The sequence below is a fragment of the Rutilus rutilus genome (genome assembly GCF_951802725.1).
Source record: "Rutilus rutilus genome assembly, chromosome: 15".
Lineage (NCBI taxonomy): Eukaryota > Metazoa > Chordata > Actinopteri > Cypriniformes > Leuciscidae > Rutilus > Rutilus rutilus.
This window is the reverse complement of record NC_140220.1, coordinates 26,934,027-26,948,480: the sequence shown is the minus strand read 5'-3', so window position 1 is coordinate 26,948,480 and position 14,454 is coordinate 26,934,027. Positions and strand designations below refer to the sequence as shown.

The 14,454-nt window shown below is 38.1% G+C and overlaps 1 protein-coding gene across 2 annotated transcripts in view; it reads right to left on the bottom strand.

Annotated features, from left to right (window-relative positions):
- Positions 1 to 14,454, bottom strand: part of brf1b (BRF1 general transcription factor IIIB subunit b) — a 61,506-nt gene that overhangs the window by 42,562 nt on the left and 4,490 nt on the right. For both annotated transcript variants that reach the window (XM_084431689.1, XM_084431688.1), the window contains 4 exons: positions 13,270 to 13,350; positions 8,301 to 8,474; positions 3,662 to 3,693; positions 1,065 to 1,137 (listed from right to left, as the gene is read on the bottom strand). In XM_084431689.1, the coding sequence (XP_084287815.1) occupies positions 1,065 to 1,137; positions 3,662 to 3,693; positions 8,301 to 8,474; positions 13,270 to 13,350 (360 nt within the window). The remainder of the gene's footprint in view (positions 1 to 1,064; positions 1,138 to 3,661; positions 3,694 to 8,300; positions 8,475 to 13,269; positions 13,351 to 14,454) is intronic.

Sequence of the window (14,454 nt, the reverse complement as noted above, 5' to 3'; positions counted from 1 at the left end):
TACATGCACTCATGAAATGCATCAATGAATGATCTACAGATTCTATTCTGCACAGTCCTGGCTTCAGAAGCGAGGGAGGTTGAACTCAATCTATATTTTAACTGTCCTTAAAGTGTAAGTATATACACTTTAAAATAAAAAGTATTTTCTATCTAATGGTGTGCATTATATAATAACTGAAATCCGAAAAATGAAGCCACACTCCACAAATGCATTGGGCTTGTGTTAATGAGACAGTGATTGTTAAGTGTGGATGAAATATTCATCTTGAAAGGCCACATAAAGAACCTATTATCCCCAGTGGACTGCACGAGGAACTGAATAGGGAGTCTGTTTGAATTGAGCCCATAGAATCTGCTGCTCCACCGTTTGCATTCTAATTAAGGCTTTAGTAAAAATGGAGCAGATGCAGCTTGGTAAAACAGCAACAACAAAAAAAAAAACCTACAAAAACAGATGAATATGGAATTATGACACATGGAGAGCTGTTAATCAGACTGCATTCTGGAATTATGCCCAATACTTTAACATTGGGATGCTCGCTGGTGTATACTTGAATCATTTTGTCTCTGCCTCCTATAATCTGATGAGTCTGTTTTAAAAACTGCAGACATGTTTTGTTCTCATAGTGTGCACAGAAGGTGGAAAAAGGTTTGCAACGAGTATGATGGACCATAATGGATTTTTTGATGACGCAGTGCCCCCTAGTTACATCTGGCTAGACTGCAACCCACTATGAATATAATTTCCAGACGGGTAAAACATTTTCAACCTGGGTCTGAATTACAGAATATTGCAGAAAATGGAGCTCAACATGCCTGGATGAAAGTACAACAACAGCAAATCTTCTCCCTTTTGATGCAACTAGGAATCCATTGACCAGATCAGATGAACAGATTGAGAGTACTTGTATTGATCCAGCCATGGTGTATTATTGATAACCAATTTAGCAAATGAATTGTTTTGAGAGATGCTGCCTGCTTTATTAATGAGGTTCATTCAAAAGCACTGTTCCGGTCAGCTGAATTACATTAGATACGTCAGGTCATTACAGGGAGACTTACCGACGGCTGGAGCGTTGATGCAGAGTTCTCTAGCCAACAGGAGGAAGGTCTTTCCCAGAATGTAAACATTAACCTACAACAATAAGAAATATAGCTGAAAACTGTGAAGTATTCAATGAGTTCAACTTTACATGTTACCAATCACTGATTCTTGACATACTGTAGGGAATTAAATGTTACATAATTACTTCTCATTAGTCTAAAATTGATCAGAGAAGAACATTCTTTATTTTTTCAAATCCACTATATGATCATAAAACCAGATTATAACCCAGCACTTTATAGATATTTTAGTGGAAATGATGAAAAAGATTTTTCAGGATTCTTTGATGAATAGAAAGTTAGAAAGAACAGCATTTATTTGAAATAGGAACCATTAGTAATATAAAAATCTATTTACTGTCACTTTAGATCATTTTCAGCATCCTTGCTGAATAAATGTACTTCTAAAAAAAAAAAATCTTACTGAGCTCCCAAACTTTTGATCGGTATAGCAGAGGTCTTCAACCCTGCCCCTGGTGAGCCACTGTCCTGCAAAGTTCATCCCAACCTGCTTCAGCACAACTGAATTCACACCAATACGATTTTCAAGCACAGCCATGTGAAAACAAGCCTGCAACCTTAGCCAAAAAAAGCGTAATGTCTGCTTACGCTGCAGTATACAGATAAGGAGACGAGACCTTTTTTTGAATGGATGTCAATGGTGGGAGAGGCTTCACTTCGCTGAATAAACCACTTTTTGTGAGCTTATCTTTAAATGAATCGACAGCCCATTGGCTAACCTTCAACATGTTTGCTCGTTTTGGATTGAATTGTGAGACAGGTATGCTTCAGTTTACGGCACTTCTCATTCAATTCATTTCTATGGTATCCGCAAACAGTGATTGACTGTCGCACAACTATGAACAAAATTCAATGAAGTCAATAATTCAATAACCTTTAAATGCATCATTATGCAAACACATGAGGAGAGTCTCCGCATGAAAGACCCACGACCTGAAGTGCAGATCAACGTGCTGCTAGATTTCTCTCCGAAAGGGTAGGAAATTAAATGAAATTGAATGTGGAGGATATAAACTGTGACAAAATGATTGGCAGGGCAGTTTAAACGGTGATGCACGCAACTAAGCGACATAGCGGTCCGTTAAAGACGCAATTATGACGAACTAGTATGTCCCAAAGCTGTATAGTCAAAAGTATGTACTTTTTCTTCACAAAAACTATACATACTTTTAGGGCATAGTATAAGTAGGCGAATTGGGGCGCAGCACATCTCTGTTTCAAGTGATTCTTGAGAGCTTGATTAGCTGGTTCAGGTGTGTTGGATTAGGGTTGGAGCTAAACTCTCCAGGACAGGAGCAGGGTTGAAGACCTCTGCGGTAGAGTATATATGAAGAGTTCAGATGCAAAAGCCTCTAAGTGCCATCTGAAATTTTCTTCTAGAATGATCATTTTTATCAAGCTTGTATATTTAAATTCAGTAATTTCACTTAAATGGCTATGAAAATGACCTATTAATGGTCATTTAAGTGAAATTACTGAACTTAATTATATGAGCTTGATAAGAATTATCATTCTGTAAGAAAATCTCAGATGGCACTTAGAGGCTTTTGCATCTGAACTCTTCATATATATAAACACTGTAACATGTTAATATATGCATTTTTACCAGCACTTCAGAGACCCCATTGTAATGATGAGGGGGTTATGACCTCAGCACCAGGTCCCTAGTTTGCCTGGCATCCAGGCAGGATATATTGGGGGTCTTGTTAGATTTGGGTGTGGCTGCACTTGCTAAAGATTCATGACATATTTGAGCCTCCACCCCAACCATCTAGTGTCTGTTCAATAGCAGATACAGTTCAGTGGACAGCTGAGGGTGTAAAAATAACATCACAGCAGTGCTTAAGCACCAAAATATCTGGCCCTGAAATAACTGCTAATAAAACATAAACGATATATATTGTCATAAAGACAGTACTGTATATTGTTTCAAAAACAACATGTTGTTTAAAAAAAGCAATAAGGCATTAAAAAAGTAGCATTATGCTCTTACTGTAAAATCACTGGACAGTGATATTGTAAAATCACTTGCTTGTCTTCATCAAGTGGTCAACATCAATAAGATAAAAGATGCAATTATTGTGCCAAGTAATAGTTGGGTATGTTGGTACCAAAAACAATAATATAGAATTCTTCTTATGTGCAGTCACAGGTGTGAGTATAACAGCTTCTTTCCTGAAATATCCAATCAGATTTCTGAAATACAACATTTTGGCATCTGCATTTATATCTATTGAAATGTCAAACAAAAAAGTGAAAAAAAGAAGAAAAAAAAACAGCCTTTTAAATGGACAGAAACTATGCAAGTATTTGAGGTGAACGGAAGCTGGACATCATCATTTCTGACATTGTGTCTGCTTGCCTGTTATGACATAATATATCATACAGCATTTCTTTCATATGGTCATATGGAGGGTATAAAATATTATTTAATGGTGTCATCATGCAACTTAGCAAAGCTGCTGATATTGCATTATGTTATTCAGAGTATTGTGGAAAATATATGAAAGAAATTGAAATGAAAGGGAGCAAACCTGTAAAAGATCACTCAGGTCCAGGAGCATGTCTGCACATCAGTTAAGGAAGGGAAGGAGAATACAAAACAAATGGATTATATCTTAAAAATGTTCAAAAGTGTGATAAAGATCTAAACATCTTTGTCCAAATACATAGCTAAAAATAAGAAGTCAATTACGCTTTTAAATTAATCCTGGTCACAGTGATTAATTAGGCATCGGACGGCTCTGTAATTGTCACTGGAGGAGTTTCGACTTTCACTGATCATCTCTTTACATCAATGGGCTTCAGACAGGATCTCCTTATCTCTGCAAGAGATTCACCCTGACCATCTGTTACTGCTCACCTGATTGGCACACATACCTGAGGCACGTGCCTCCATGGTGACTAATGCCCTCTTTAACACAGAGATTAGCATCACTACAAGACAAGCTAATCCCACTTTATCAGAAGTCTGACGGCCTTAATCACGGCCTGGTGAAAGAGAGTCTTTATACTATTATGACTGAAATCAGTGATATTGATAACTGTCTTTATCTCTTAAATACTACAAGACTCATGTCTCTATATGGTTTTTAAATCAAAATGTGATTTTTTTCCCCCCTCGTTCACCAAGCAGACACCAATGTCTTCATAGTTCTGCAACCTTGTAATTATTAACAAACCACTTTATTAATGCTTATGTCTAGGACAGTGGTTTCTTAATCTCTTTATTAATTTCTTAATCATTTTTACACTCTCTGAATCATTCCCTATCCCCTATATAGTGCACTATGTGTCATTCACCATATAGAAAATAGTAAATGTGTGAACAAGTGACCAATTTCAGCCGCAGCTTCATCATCTATTTATAGGGCGGGACGCTTTGGATTCAAGAGAGCATTTGATTGGACAGAAAATCTGATGAGAAGCTGAAGTGCAGAGTGATGTCATCAAAATCATTGATTGACATTGGTGGAAGTGAAAGACTAAGTTTTGAATGCTTATATCTTGTGCAAATGTTTTCATTGTCTTGGAGCACACTAGCTTATAGATAACAGTAAAGCTAAAATATTCATACTAGTAAAAGATCACACTATTTCATGTGATTTCTGATTTCAGATACTGATCTGATTCTATTTGATTGTGATTTGACTTCATTGTTCTTGTTTAATGCTGTGACTCCTCCCAGAATGATCAAAAACTTATTTTTTTGAGAAATATTATACATTATCATACATGACTTGTAGTGTCCACTATATTAAGATGCATGCATTTGAAGGGCTCCTCGTCTTTAGAACTGGCACTTACGTATAAAATGTACCAGTAAGCAACAAACCAAGAATCTCAGCATGATATGCCTCTGAAATCATGACCTGTAAGCCCAACAATCAACAGATCAGGGGTCTCATTTATAAAACTGTGCGTAGGAACCTTACTAAAAGTGTACGTGCGCCCGAAAGCCAAAAATGGCGTACGCAAAAAAATATTCGGATTTATAAAACCGTGCGTACGCCAGAACCTGCGCAGAATTCACTTTATAAATCCCAGTCAGCGGAAGATTGTGCGCACATGCGTCTCCACCCGAAATAACCATATATGGAGCTTACAACGCCTTGTTTTACTATGCATACCCTCATCTGCATATCATTTGCATATGATTATTCATCCACGTGATAACGTTTAACGGTACAAGACACATTACATTAATAAAAATCATGTAGTTGCCTATCCTTGCCTTGTTTTTGAATACATAAATCAAATAGTGTAAAATACATTTCAGAGAAAGTTTTTCTCAATCTTTTCCACTGGCCGAATTGTATTTTTAATTGATATTTTTAATGGAAACAGATAGGCCTTGGGCATTATTTGCACGAAACTATTTTCTCAGACAATCTGGTATTATCATGATAAGCAATTATCTCTGTGGTTAAAGCATTTAAACACAGCACGCCACAGGAAAAGTGTTCAAAAACATCGCATCCACAGCAAATATTTCTATTGATTGAATTTGAATATAAAAAATGTTGTAACTTCTAAGTAATGATTTCATGTTTAAGTGTTTAACCTGAAATATTAAAGGCATATTTAATCTAAATGTTTATATCAGAAGTAAAACATAGTTTAAATCATTATTTTATTTATTTAAACTGTTATTTGCGTCAGTTTCACTAAACGGCCCAGTGCGCTCGCTGGCGCGGACATTTAAGAAGGGATGGATATTTGCTTCAAGTGGCAGGCTTGGTGAGTGAAATTATATATGTATTATCTTTCTGTATATGTTTAATTTTCTTTAGATTTTCTGTCTAAAAGTGACCAAAAAGACATTTAACTCCAGCTCACCATCGGTGTCGCCAATTCCCTTTGTCTCCAGAATGTGCGTACGCACGGCTCAAAGTTTGCTTAAAGGTGCGCACATTCTCCCGTCAAGTTTGTTTTTTATAGATCACAACCTTTGCGTGGGAACTGGCGTATGTACGTTTCCAGCCCCGTTTTGTGCGTACGCACGCTTTATAAATGAGACCCCAGGTCAGTGAAGCTCATTGAATCAATGTTTCCAGAACAAAAGTCAATCTTCACCTTAGAGAACCTGGTCTAAAAAGATGTTAAAACACTGCTAATTGGCTAAAATGATATTTGAAAGAAGCTGAAGTTTAATAATCTCACACTTAAAAGTGAAAGTCAAGATAATTCTCACATAAAGTAATTAGTATACACTTGTCCAAAATAATTCTGTGTATCATATCACAAAGATGCATGAAATAATTGTAAGGATGTTTGATGAGGCAAAGCAGAACACATTTAACATTAGTCCACTATTTGGAATGGGTTTGGCGGTCTGTAAAGAACTGAACGACTTCTTTGTGTATCTGCTGTTTAGCGTGAAGTACCGAATCTTTGCATGCAACTGAAAGAGCCCCACCCAGGGACAGGTAACAATTCTCCTTTGGCAACTCTAAACGGTACACCAGGTACCCAGACAGGCCTGACGCTACACAAAAGCAGAGCGGAAAACTGGGTGTGACCCAAGAAGACAGACAGGAGGGTGCTTGTAAGAGTCTGTCTGTTTGTGAGACAGAGAGAGAAAGCAGTGGTGTAACACTATCCAGGCATGCGTTGTGTGGCGAGTCTCAAACCCACAAAATTTGAGAACATCATTTTGACAGGTTGGGGAAAAACAACCATAAAATTTGGAACAGGGAAAGTATATTTTCCTTAAAAATCACTAATTACTATGACTGAGTTCCATATTTTCACTACAGTAAAGGGGACATGCATTTTTAGCTTTTGTACACAACTGGGACGGACACTGAAAATCTTCTTTTTTTTTTTAAATGAGGGAGTAGTGGCTCAAAGAGCGACTTGCTGGGCTTCTTTTCATGATTTACTCCAGGGAACATCCTCTGAGATTCCAAAAGGTGCAGTAAACTCTCTTCCTCTTCCTCTTCCTCTGTTTTGCCTCTGACAGTATATTTTACCACTATTGTTTTCACATCCTGACACATCCCTTCAGACCCTGAACCGGGTTTTCCATAGGGAAAGCATGGACTGGTAAAAGAGACTATTTTAGACCAGAATGAATTTCTATGCTGGTCCAGGTTGGTTTATGCTGGTTTGGTTCTGTTCCAACTTCTGATGAAGCAAAGAAAAGGAAACTCTTTATTTCAATTGTCCACTTTAGACATGACTACATGTCATCTAACTCTATTAGTAGTATTAGTATTAGTAGACTCTCTGCTTTATTTTGACATTCTCCCCAACAGACATTCTGCTGACTATAAGTAACTTTGCAACTACGTCAACTTATTCTACTTACCCGAATCATAACACCTAACAGTCTAGTACTAATATTCTAATGAGAGTTAAATTAGTTTGACACAGAGAATAGACTGGTCACGTGACGGTGACCTGCTTGATGTTAAAAAGAGTTAGCTGCGGAAAACAACTCATTGTGGTGCTCGCACTGTCTGACACACACACATGTAAACACAGTCAGTTATTGTCTTAAGTGACCTTAAACAGTTGGGAAAGAAATTGGATGTGAGTCAATAGGATCCGTGCATTAGGTCTTAAATTGACAGCAGCCTAATACAGTACACCTGCTGCTGTCTGTCAAACAAACAAAAGAAAAAGAGAAAATCACTCACTGCTCCTGACTGCAGTTTAATTTTTTATATTTGATTATCACGTTTCTGTATTGCTTTTTACTTGATTGCTACTGTTAAATAGACCTAATGTAGGCCTACCTGAATTATTGTATTTGTCCTATTGTTTGGATTGATTTGTGACAATACTTTTTATGTAATGCGAAAAACACTGCTCTTCACTTTCAGAAGTTGTAGTGTTTTCCCAGAAAGAATGTAAAAAAATTTATATATATATTGGTTTTCAGTTTTGAAATATATTTAAATATAATTTACATTTATTTTACACACTTCAAGCATTATCGTATTGCATATTGAATTTTTTAACAAGTTATCACATTTTTCTTTTTCTTCAGTATTGTGGAGCCCTAGTTTGAGCTACAGGAATTTTGCCTATTAAAGACCTAAAAGGTCAAAACATTTACTCTTTCTTTTGAATTTGGGTTGAATGTGCACACTTTTCTCGATGGATTACTATTCACAAAGGTTTCACTAGGGTTTCACACCCTAGGGATCACTGTGGGAAGGATACGTGGCGTTCCCTCTGTCCTGCAGACCAGGTAGAGGCAGGCGGCTATGACGTGTGTCATCTTTCGCCCTCGTGTCAAGTGCTTGCTCACAACCATCTTGAAGAAATTAAAGGCCGTATCCAGGCAGTGCTGGTTCAGCTGCAGCTGGCTGCCGAGGTTGTGTATCTGCCGTTTCCCTAGAGACAGGACACACATATGCATCAGATTGAGCAAACATACACACATGCATACGCGCACGCTTGCGCACCGAAGCATGACTTCACACGCAGGTGTTTGGTTTTCCAGTAGCACTGATGTCATGAGAACGGTGCACAGCCAGACAGGCTTTTAGTGGAGCCTGGAAGTGAAAACGGGCAGAAAGACAGCTGTTTTACGTCCCGTGTGAGGCTACGTCCCTCTTTCCCCTTCTTTCACAGTCGTACATTTACTCCTTCACAGATGATCTCAAAACAGGCCATGTCATTGGACACATAAATCAGTCTGCCCTGAAATCCCATGGAGGCCCTCGATGCGTTTAGCATATTAAAATCCACATTAAAAAAACACAGTCCAATAGTCTATCTGGCAGAGTTCTGTTTACTTAATACATCATTTAGCAAAAGACCTTATTCACACAGACAGTGAAAGTCTCCCACATTCTAAACAATGAGAATGATTTAGGTTGCTTCAGATGGAGTTGATGAGTTTCACAAGTCCTGGTCATTAATTATGCTTGAAATAGACACGTTTATAAGAAACAAATGCTTTCATTGATCTATCCTCTAAATGTACAATATGTGTTAATGAAGTCAGCAAAGTAGTAATGCTTAGAGTAGACACATCAAACTTTTTCTTTAGCCTAGGGATTCACAGACTGGAGTCTATAGACCCCTAGGGGGCTGCAAGTGGGTCCAAGGAAACTTTCAGGGAAAAAATTTTTTATTCTATTTTATAAATACTGGTTGTAAATAATGTTTAATCATACATATGTATATAGCTTTCTTTATACTTCAGGAAGGTGGTCCTTCCCATCATATTTGGGGGTCCTTGGTATCAAAAAGTATGAAATCCCTTGCTTTAGCCTACGGTATAGAGTTAACATAATCACAGAGCCACAGATATTAAGGTCGATGTTGGACTTTTTGTGTGGAGCCCAAAAGCTGCAGTGTCAAGTGTCGTGTTGGCATGCCAAGGCCAAATATAACTCTGAAAGCTTTTAAGAGCGTAATCCCTCTATTCTGGAGCCACTGTGTGCCAACCCTTCGTCACACACTCCAGACCTGTCTAATCCCAGAGTATTTTTCACGCTGCACATGCCATTGGATTAGCAGCCAGGTCTGCAGTGACCTCCCTAAATGACAGCAGAATTGCATAACTGCTGCAACACTGCAGGGACATGAGACACCTTTATTTAATGAATTAAATCTTGTGTTTGTGACCACAGGGACACTTTTGCCAGTCGGAAATTAGTTTACCAGAATCTTTTATATTAACTACAACTAACCTAGCAGCCAGACATATTCTACTTTTATGTGTCAATCATTTAAAAAGTGTTTAAAATATGATCAGATGTTTCTGTGATTAATAGTTGAAGAGTCATGAAGAATCATGTGTTTATACAGTTGGTGACCTTGATTCTCAAAGTATTTTGAGACTGTGTTATGGCTTTCAGCTCTGAGAACGCACAAGTACAGCCAGCTGTAATGGAGCAATATGTGAATTTAAAGGGTTAGTTCACCCAAAAATGAAAATTCTGTCAGTAATTACTCACCCTCATGTTGTTCCAACCATGTAAGTCTTTCGTTCATCTTCGGAACACAAATTAAGATATTTTTGATGAAATCTGACAGAATTTTGACTCCTCCATAGGCTTCCAGTGTGACCGAAACTCACCGGCCCAGAATAGTTATTAAAACATCGTTAAAATAGTCCAAGTAACTACAGTGGCACTACATTAAGTTTATCATGCGACGAGAATACTTTTTGTGCGCAAAAACAAACAAAAATAACGACTTTATTCCACTTTTCATTTCCTTCTCTCTGGGCCTCGTAGTGTTTTTGCGCTGCGCGTCTGTGTTGCACGTCATCACGCAACACACACATGACCGGCGTCGGCCAATAGTGAGCCTACGTGGTGACGTGTAACACAGACGCGCTGCGCAAAAACACTACGCGAACCAACTAGAGGTCCAGAGAGAAGGAAATGAATAGTGGAATAAAGTCGTTATTTTTGTTTGTTTTTGCGCACAAAAAGTATTCTCGTCGCTTGATATACTTAAGATTGAGCCACTGGAGTCACTTGGACTATATTAACGATCTCTTTAATAACTTTTCTGGGCCAGCAAGTTTCGGTCACATAGAAGCCTATGGAGGAGTGAAACATGGCTCAGATTTCATCAAAAATAGCTTAATTTGTGTTCCGAAGATGAACGAAGGTCTTACGCGGTTGGAACAACATGAGGGTGAGTAATTACTGACAGAATTTTAATTTTTGGGTGAACTAACCCTTTAATGCCACAAAACACATCGTTCTCACAGTTCCTCTGATTCACACACAAGTACATATTTACACAATGCTGTGCCTTATATTTGTTAAATCAACACACACCTGGAATCCAAACACATTTATCCAGGGAGCTCTATGAAATGGATCAACAGTTAATTATGTCTTGTGTGATTTTCAGAAAAGCGCAGATGCAAATGATGTAGCCTAAATTTAATTAGTGGTCGGGATGTAACTGGGTCAGAAATGAATGTAACGTTAGATGCGATAAGTAAGGAATAATGTAACTGTTACATCCAACCGGTGGTTCTCTCAAAATAACCCTGATCAGCCTGAAGGGGGTTATTTTGAGAGAAACACCGGCTGGATGTAGCCTACGTTACATTATCCCGCTTATTACACGGCTACTTGCCACATAAGTAAATAATTAGACATGAAATATTGACCTGAGTTGAAATATTTTATTAGGTCTTTAAACGCAAATCTTCCGCGGTGAGAGCAGTTGCAGCGGAAAGTTCAAATGCGTTCTGCGCCTGCGTGTAAATGAGACAACTGTCTATTTCTGCAGCTATATTCGTCTATATTTGTCATTCAGAAAGGGAAACCGACGCTGCCGGCTGCAGATACACAAACCGTAAACAAAGCAGTGCGTGCTTACCGTTTTGAATGTCAATCCTGCTAAACACTTTCTTTATTCCAGTCATCTCGTGTTAATATTGAAATATTCGCCAAGTAACACTCAGGTAAGATGACGTAACAGTAGAACAGCCTTCTATCTGTACCGTTTTGACTTTGCTCGCTGTTTTGCTATTATGGTGCGTTCAAGTCCTCCTGGGAAGTTCGTACGTACGAGGTGGGAAGTCGTGTTTATAACGGCATGTCAAGTCACTTTCGTCGGAGCAAAATGGTGGAGTACTTTCTCTTAATTAATTACACAAAAATACAGTAAGGTTCTTAAACTCTAGTTCTAGAAAATGAAGAACAAAGAAATGTGCATCAGGTGTACTTTGTATTTTTATGTTTTTAATTCATTTATGAAGCCACTGCCAACACATTGTTACATGTTGCATTGTTGTATTATAATACTATCATATTCTGTGTTGGCGATTAGCTAACTGAGCTGTTAATAGAAAAGCCTGACAATATCACAGCTAAATACCTTTACGTATTGTGTATTCCACCATGTTAATCACTGACACGCCCCCAACTCGGAAAGATCGGAGCTTAGTGAAAATCCCGAGCTCCCCACTGGTATTTACGACATTGTGGTGGCGTTCAAGTGCGTTCAACTCGTAAATACGATCTATACGAGATGACTTGAACGCACCATCACTCTCGTGCATACTAACTGCTGAACAGCCAATCAGAGATCCCTCTTTCACCGACGGCCCGACACCGATTCAACATGTCGAATCGGCCGTCGAATCGGCCGAAAAAAAGCCGAAGAGGACCAATTTCAGCCGACGGTGCGGAACACACTGAGAAAACTTAGTCGGCCGACGCACAAAAACTGCCCGACGGCCGACCGTCGGCTTGGTGTGTTCCAGTCCGAAATTATCGCATGCGTTTTTTTCGCTTTCGTGATTCGGTGGCTCTGAATTGTCAAAACACCATTCAAAATGCTTGCTACGGATGCGAAAAACGCAGAAATTCGATTTTTTTTTTTGACGTAAGAAAGTTTAGGAGGCAGTTGATTTCAGATTAAACTGTTTTAAAATCGTACCTGTTTGTATCTCATAATCCAACAGTGTACAACAATAGTCACAAAATGGCAGCAGCTGCATTTGTATGAAACAAGAGAGCGAGTCCACGATTCTGGATGGCATAACTTAATTAAATAACTGTACACAAAATATTGATTCGACTGAGTTTTAATATTTTATTAGCTCACCAAACGCAAACTTACATGAAGAAAAACCGTTCCTAGCAGGCGTATAAGCGCTGATGACTTCAGTAACCCGGATGAGCCTGCGTTATCTGTTTTCAGAAGTTGTTATCTGGGAATAACTTACCGCTGGATGGCGCTATTGACCAATCAGAATCAAGGATTCCACAGAGGCATGTAATAATGAAACATAATATTGAAGGAATATTTATCTACGAACGAGAATGCTGTGTGATGCATCTAATGCCATATTTGATTTTAATTTTAATTACAGTCAATCATTTGGTTTGTTCCAAAAGATGTGGAATATAATGCAAGATATCTATGGGCTATTTTTATTTCATTCCTTTTTTCACTCCTTTCCCATTCACTTTCATTATGTGGAAAAGAGTGTCCAGGACGTTCTTCAAAAATTCACCTTTTGTGCTGTACAGAAGAGAGAAAGTCATACGGGTTTAGAACGGCATGTGTGCGTGTAAATAATGACTGATCTTTTCATTTAGGGTGAAATATCACTTTAAGCCTGCACATGTTTTAAAAACATGATTATTTACTGACTGCACCAACACACTGCTGCTGCTGACTTATATAAAGGTGCGCCTACCGTTCTGGAGCGTCTGAGCTCGCGATTCTTTTCCCAGACTTGTGTGGAACCCACTGCCCAGGACCGGAGCTTTGGAAGTACCTAAAAATAAAAACAAAAAAACAATGTATTATGTTTAAAGTCAACAAATACAGTAAATAAGAATACAGTAAAATAAACAAATACAGTAAATAAGAATAGTTTTGACTTACAGTGGCCTATATAAACAGGTGTATAAATACAAGCCTATTATTACAGGTGACAATTTAAGCTTTTAAATAAAGCTCTATAGCACACTCCAGTGGCTGTTTGTGTGAATAACAGTTTTATCGTTGTACTGTTACTACAGTGACACTTACCGGTTGCCAATGTCTACTGCACTTCACAAGTGTTCCTATTAGCAACCAAAAGAGATTGATTGACACCCCTGAGACTGATAACCACGTATACTGATAAACAATGAAGCTCAGAGAGTGACAGGATGATACAAATGAACCACAAACAACAGTATTTCGCTTTGCCTCTATGTAAAATATTGCACAATTATATATTTCTCTAGCTAGTGCTTTGGTCAAATCATGGCACTTAATGTTAGCTTCTGCTTTGGGTATGTTACAGTGAATATACAAAACTATTACATATCAAATCACAAAACTGACATGCAGAACTAATGATATTCCACACGCTTCTCTTCCTTTGCTTTCAACTGTGCTTCCACAAGGTCTGTTTATAATGATGAACACCTAAAGTTCAGCATATATAATAATGCATTTTGTTAAATCCAAAGTTGTAATTAATTTTTATTTCTCCAGGTGCCATTGTAGGTACACTGCCATGGCTCTATACCACAAATGATCACACAATGGCTTGGTTTCACAGACAGGGTTTAGATTAAACCAGGATTAGGCCTTCGTTCAATTAGGATATTTAAATAGCTTTTATAAACATGCCTTAAAAACATTACTGGTGTGCATCTTGAGACAAAACAATGGCACGGACATATTTTAAGATATGCCAGTGCAAGTTGCTTTCAGTTAAAACAGCTCAAACATGCATTTTAGTGTGGGACTAGGCTTAAGACTTGTCTGTGAAACCAGGGGAATATGTTTTAAACCTGATATCACTGCATATTTTTAAGTTGAAAATGTAGAGCATATCATTAGTGAGGACCATACATCCATGTGTGGCTACAACTTGAACGGCCGG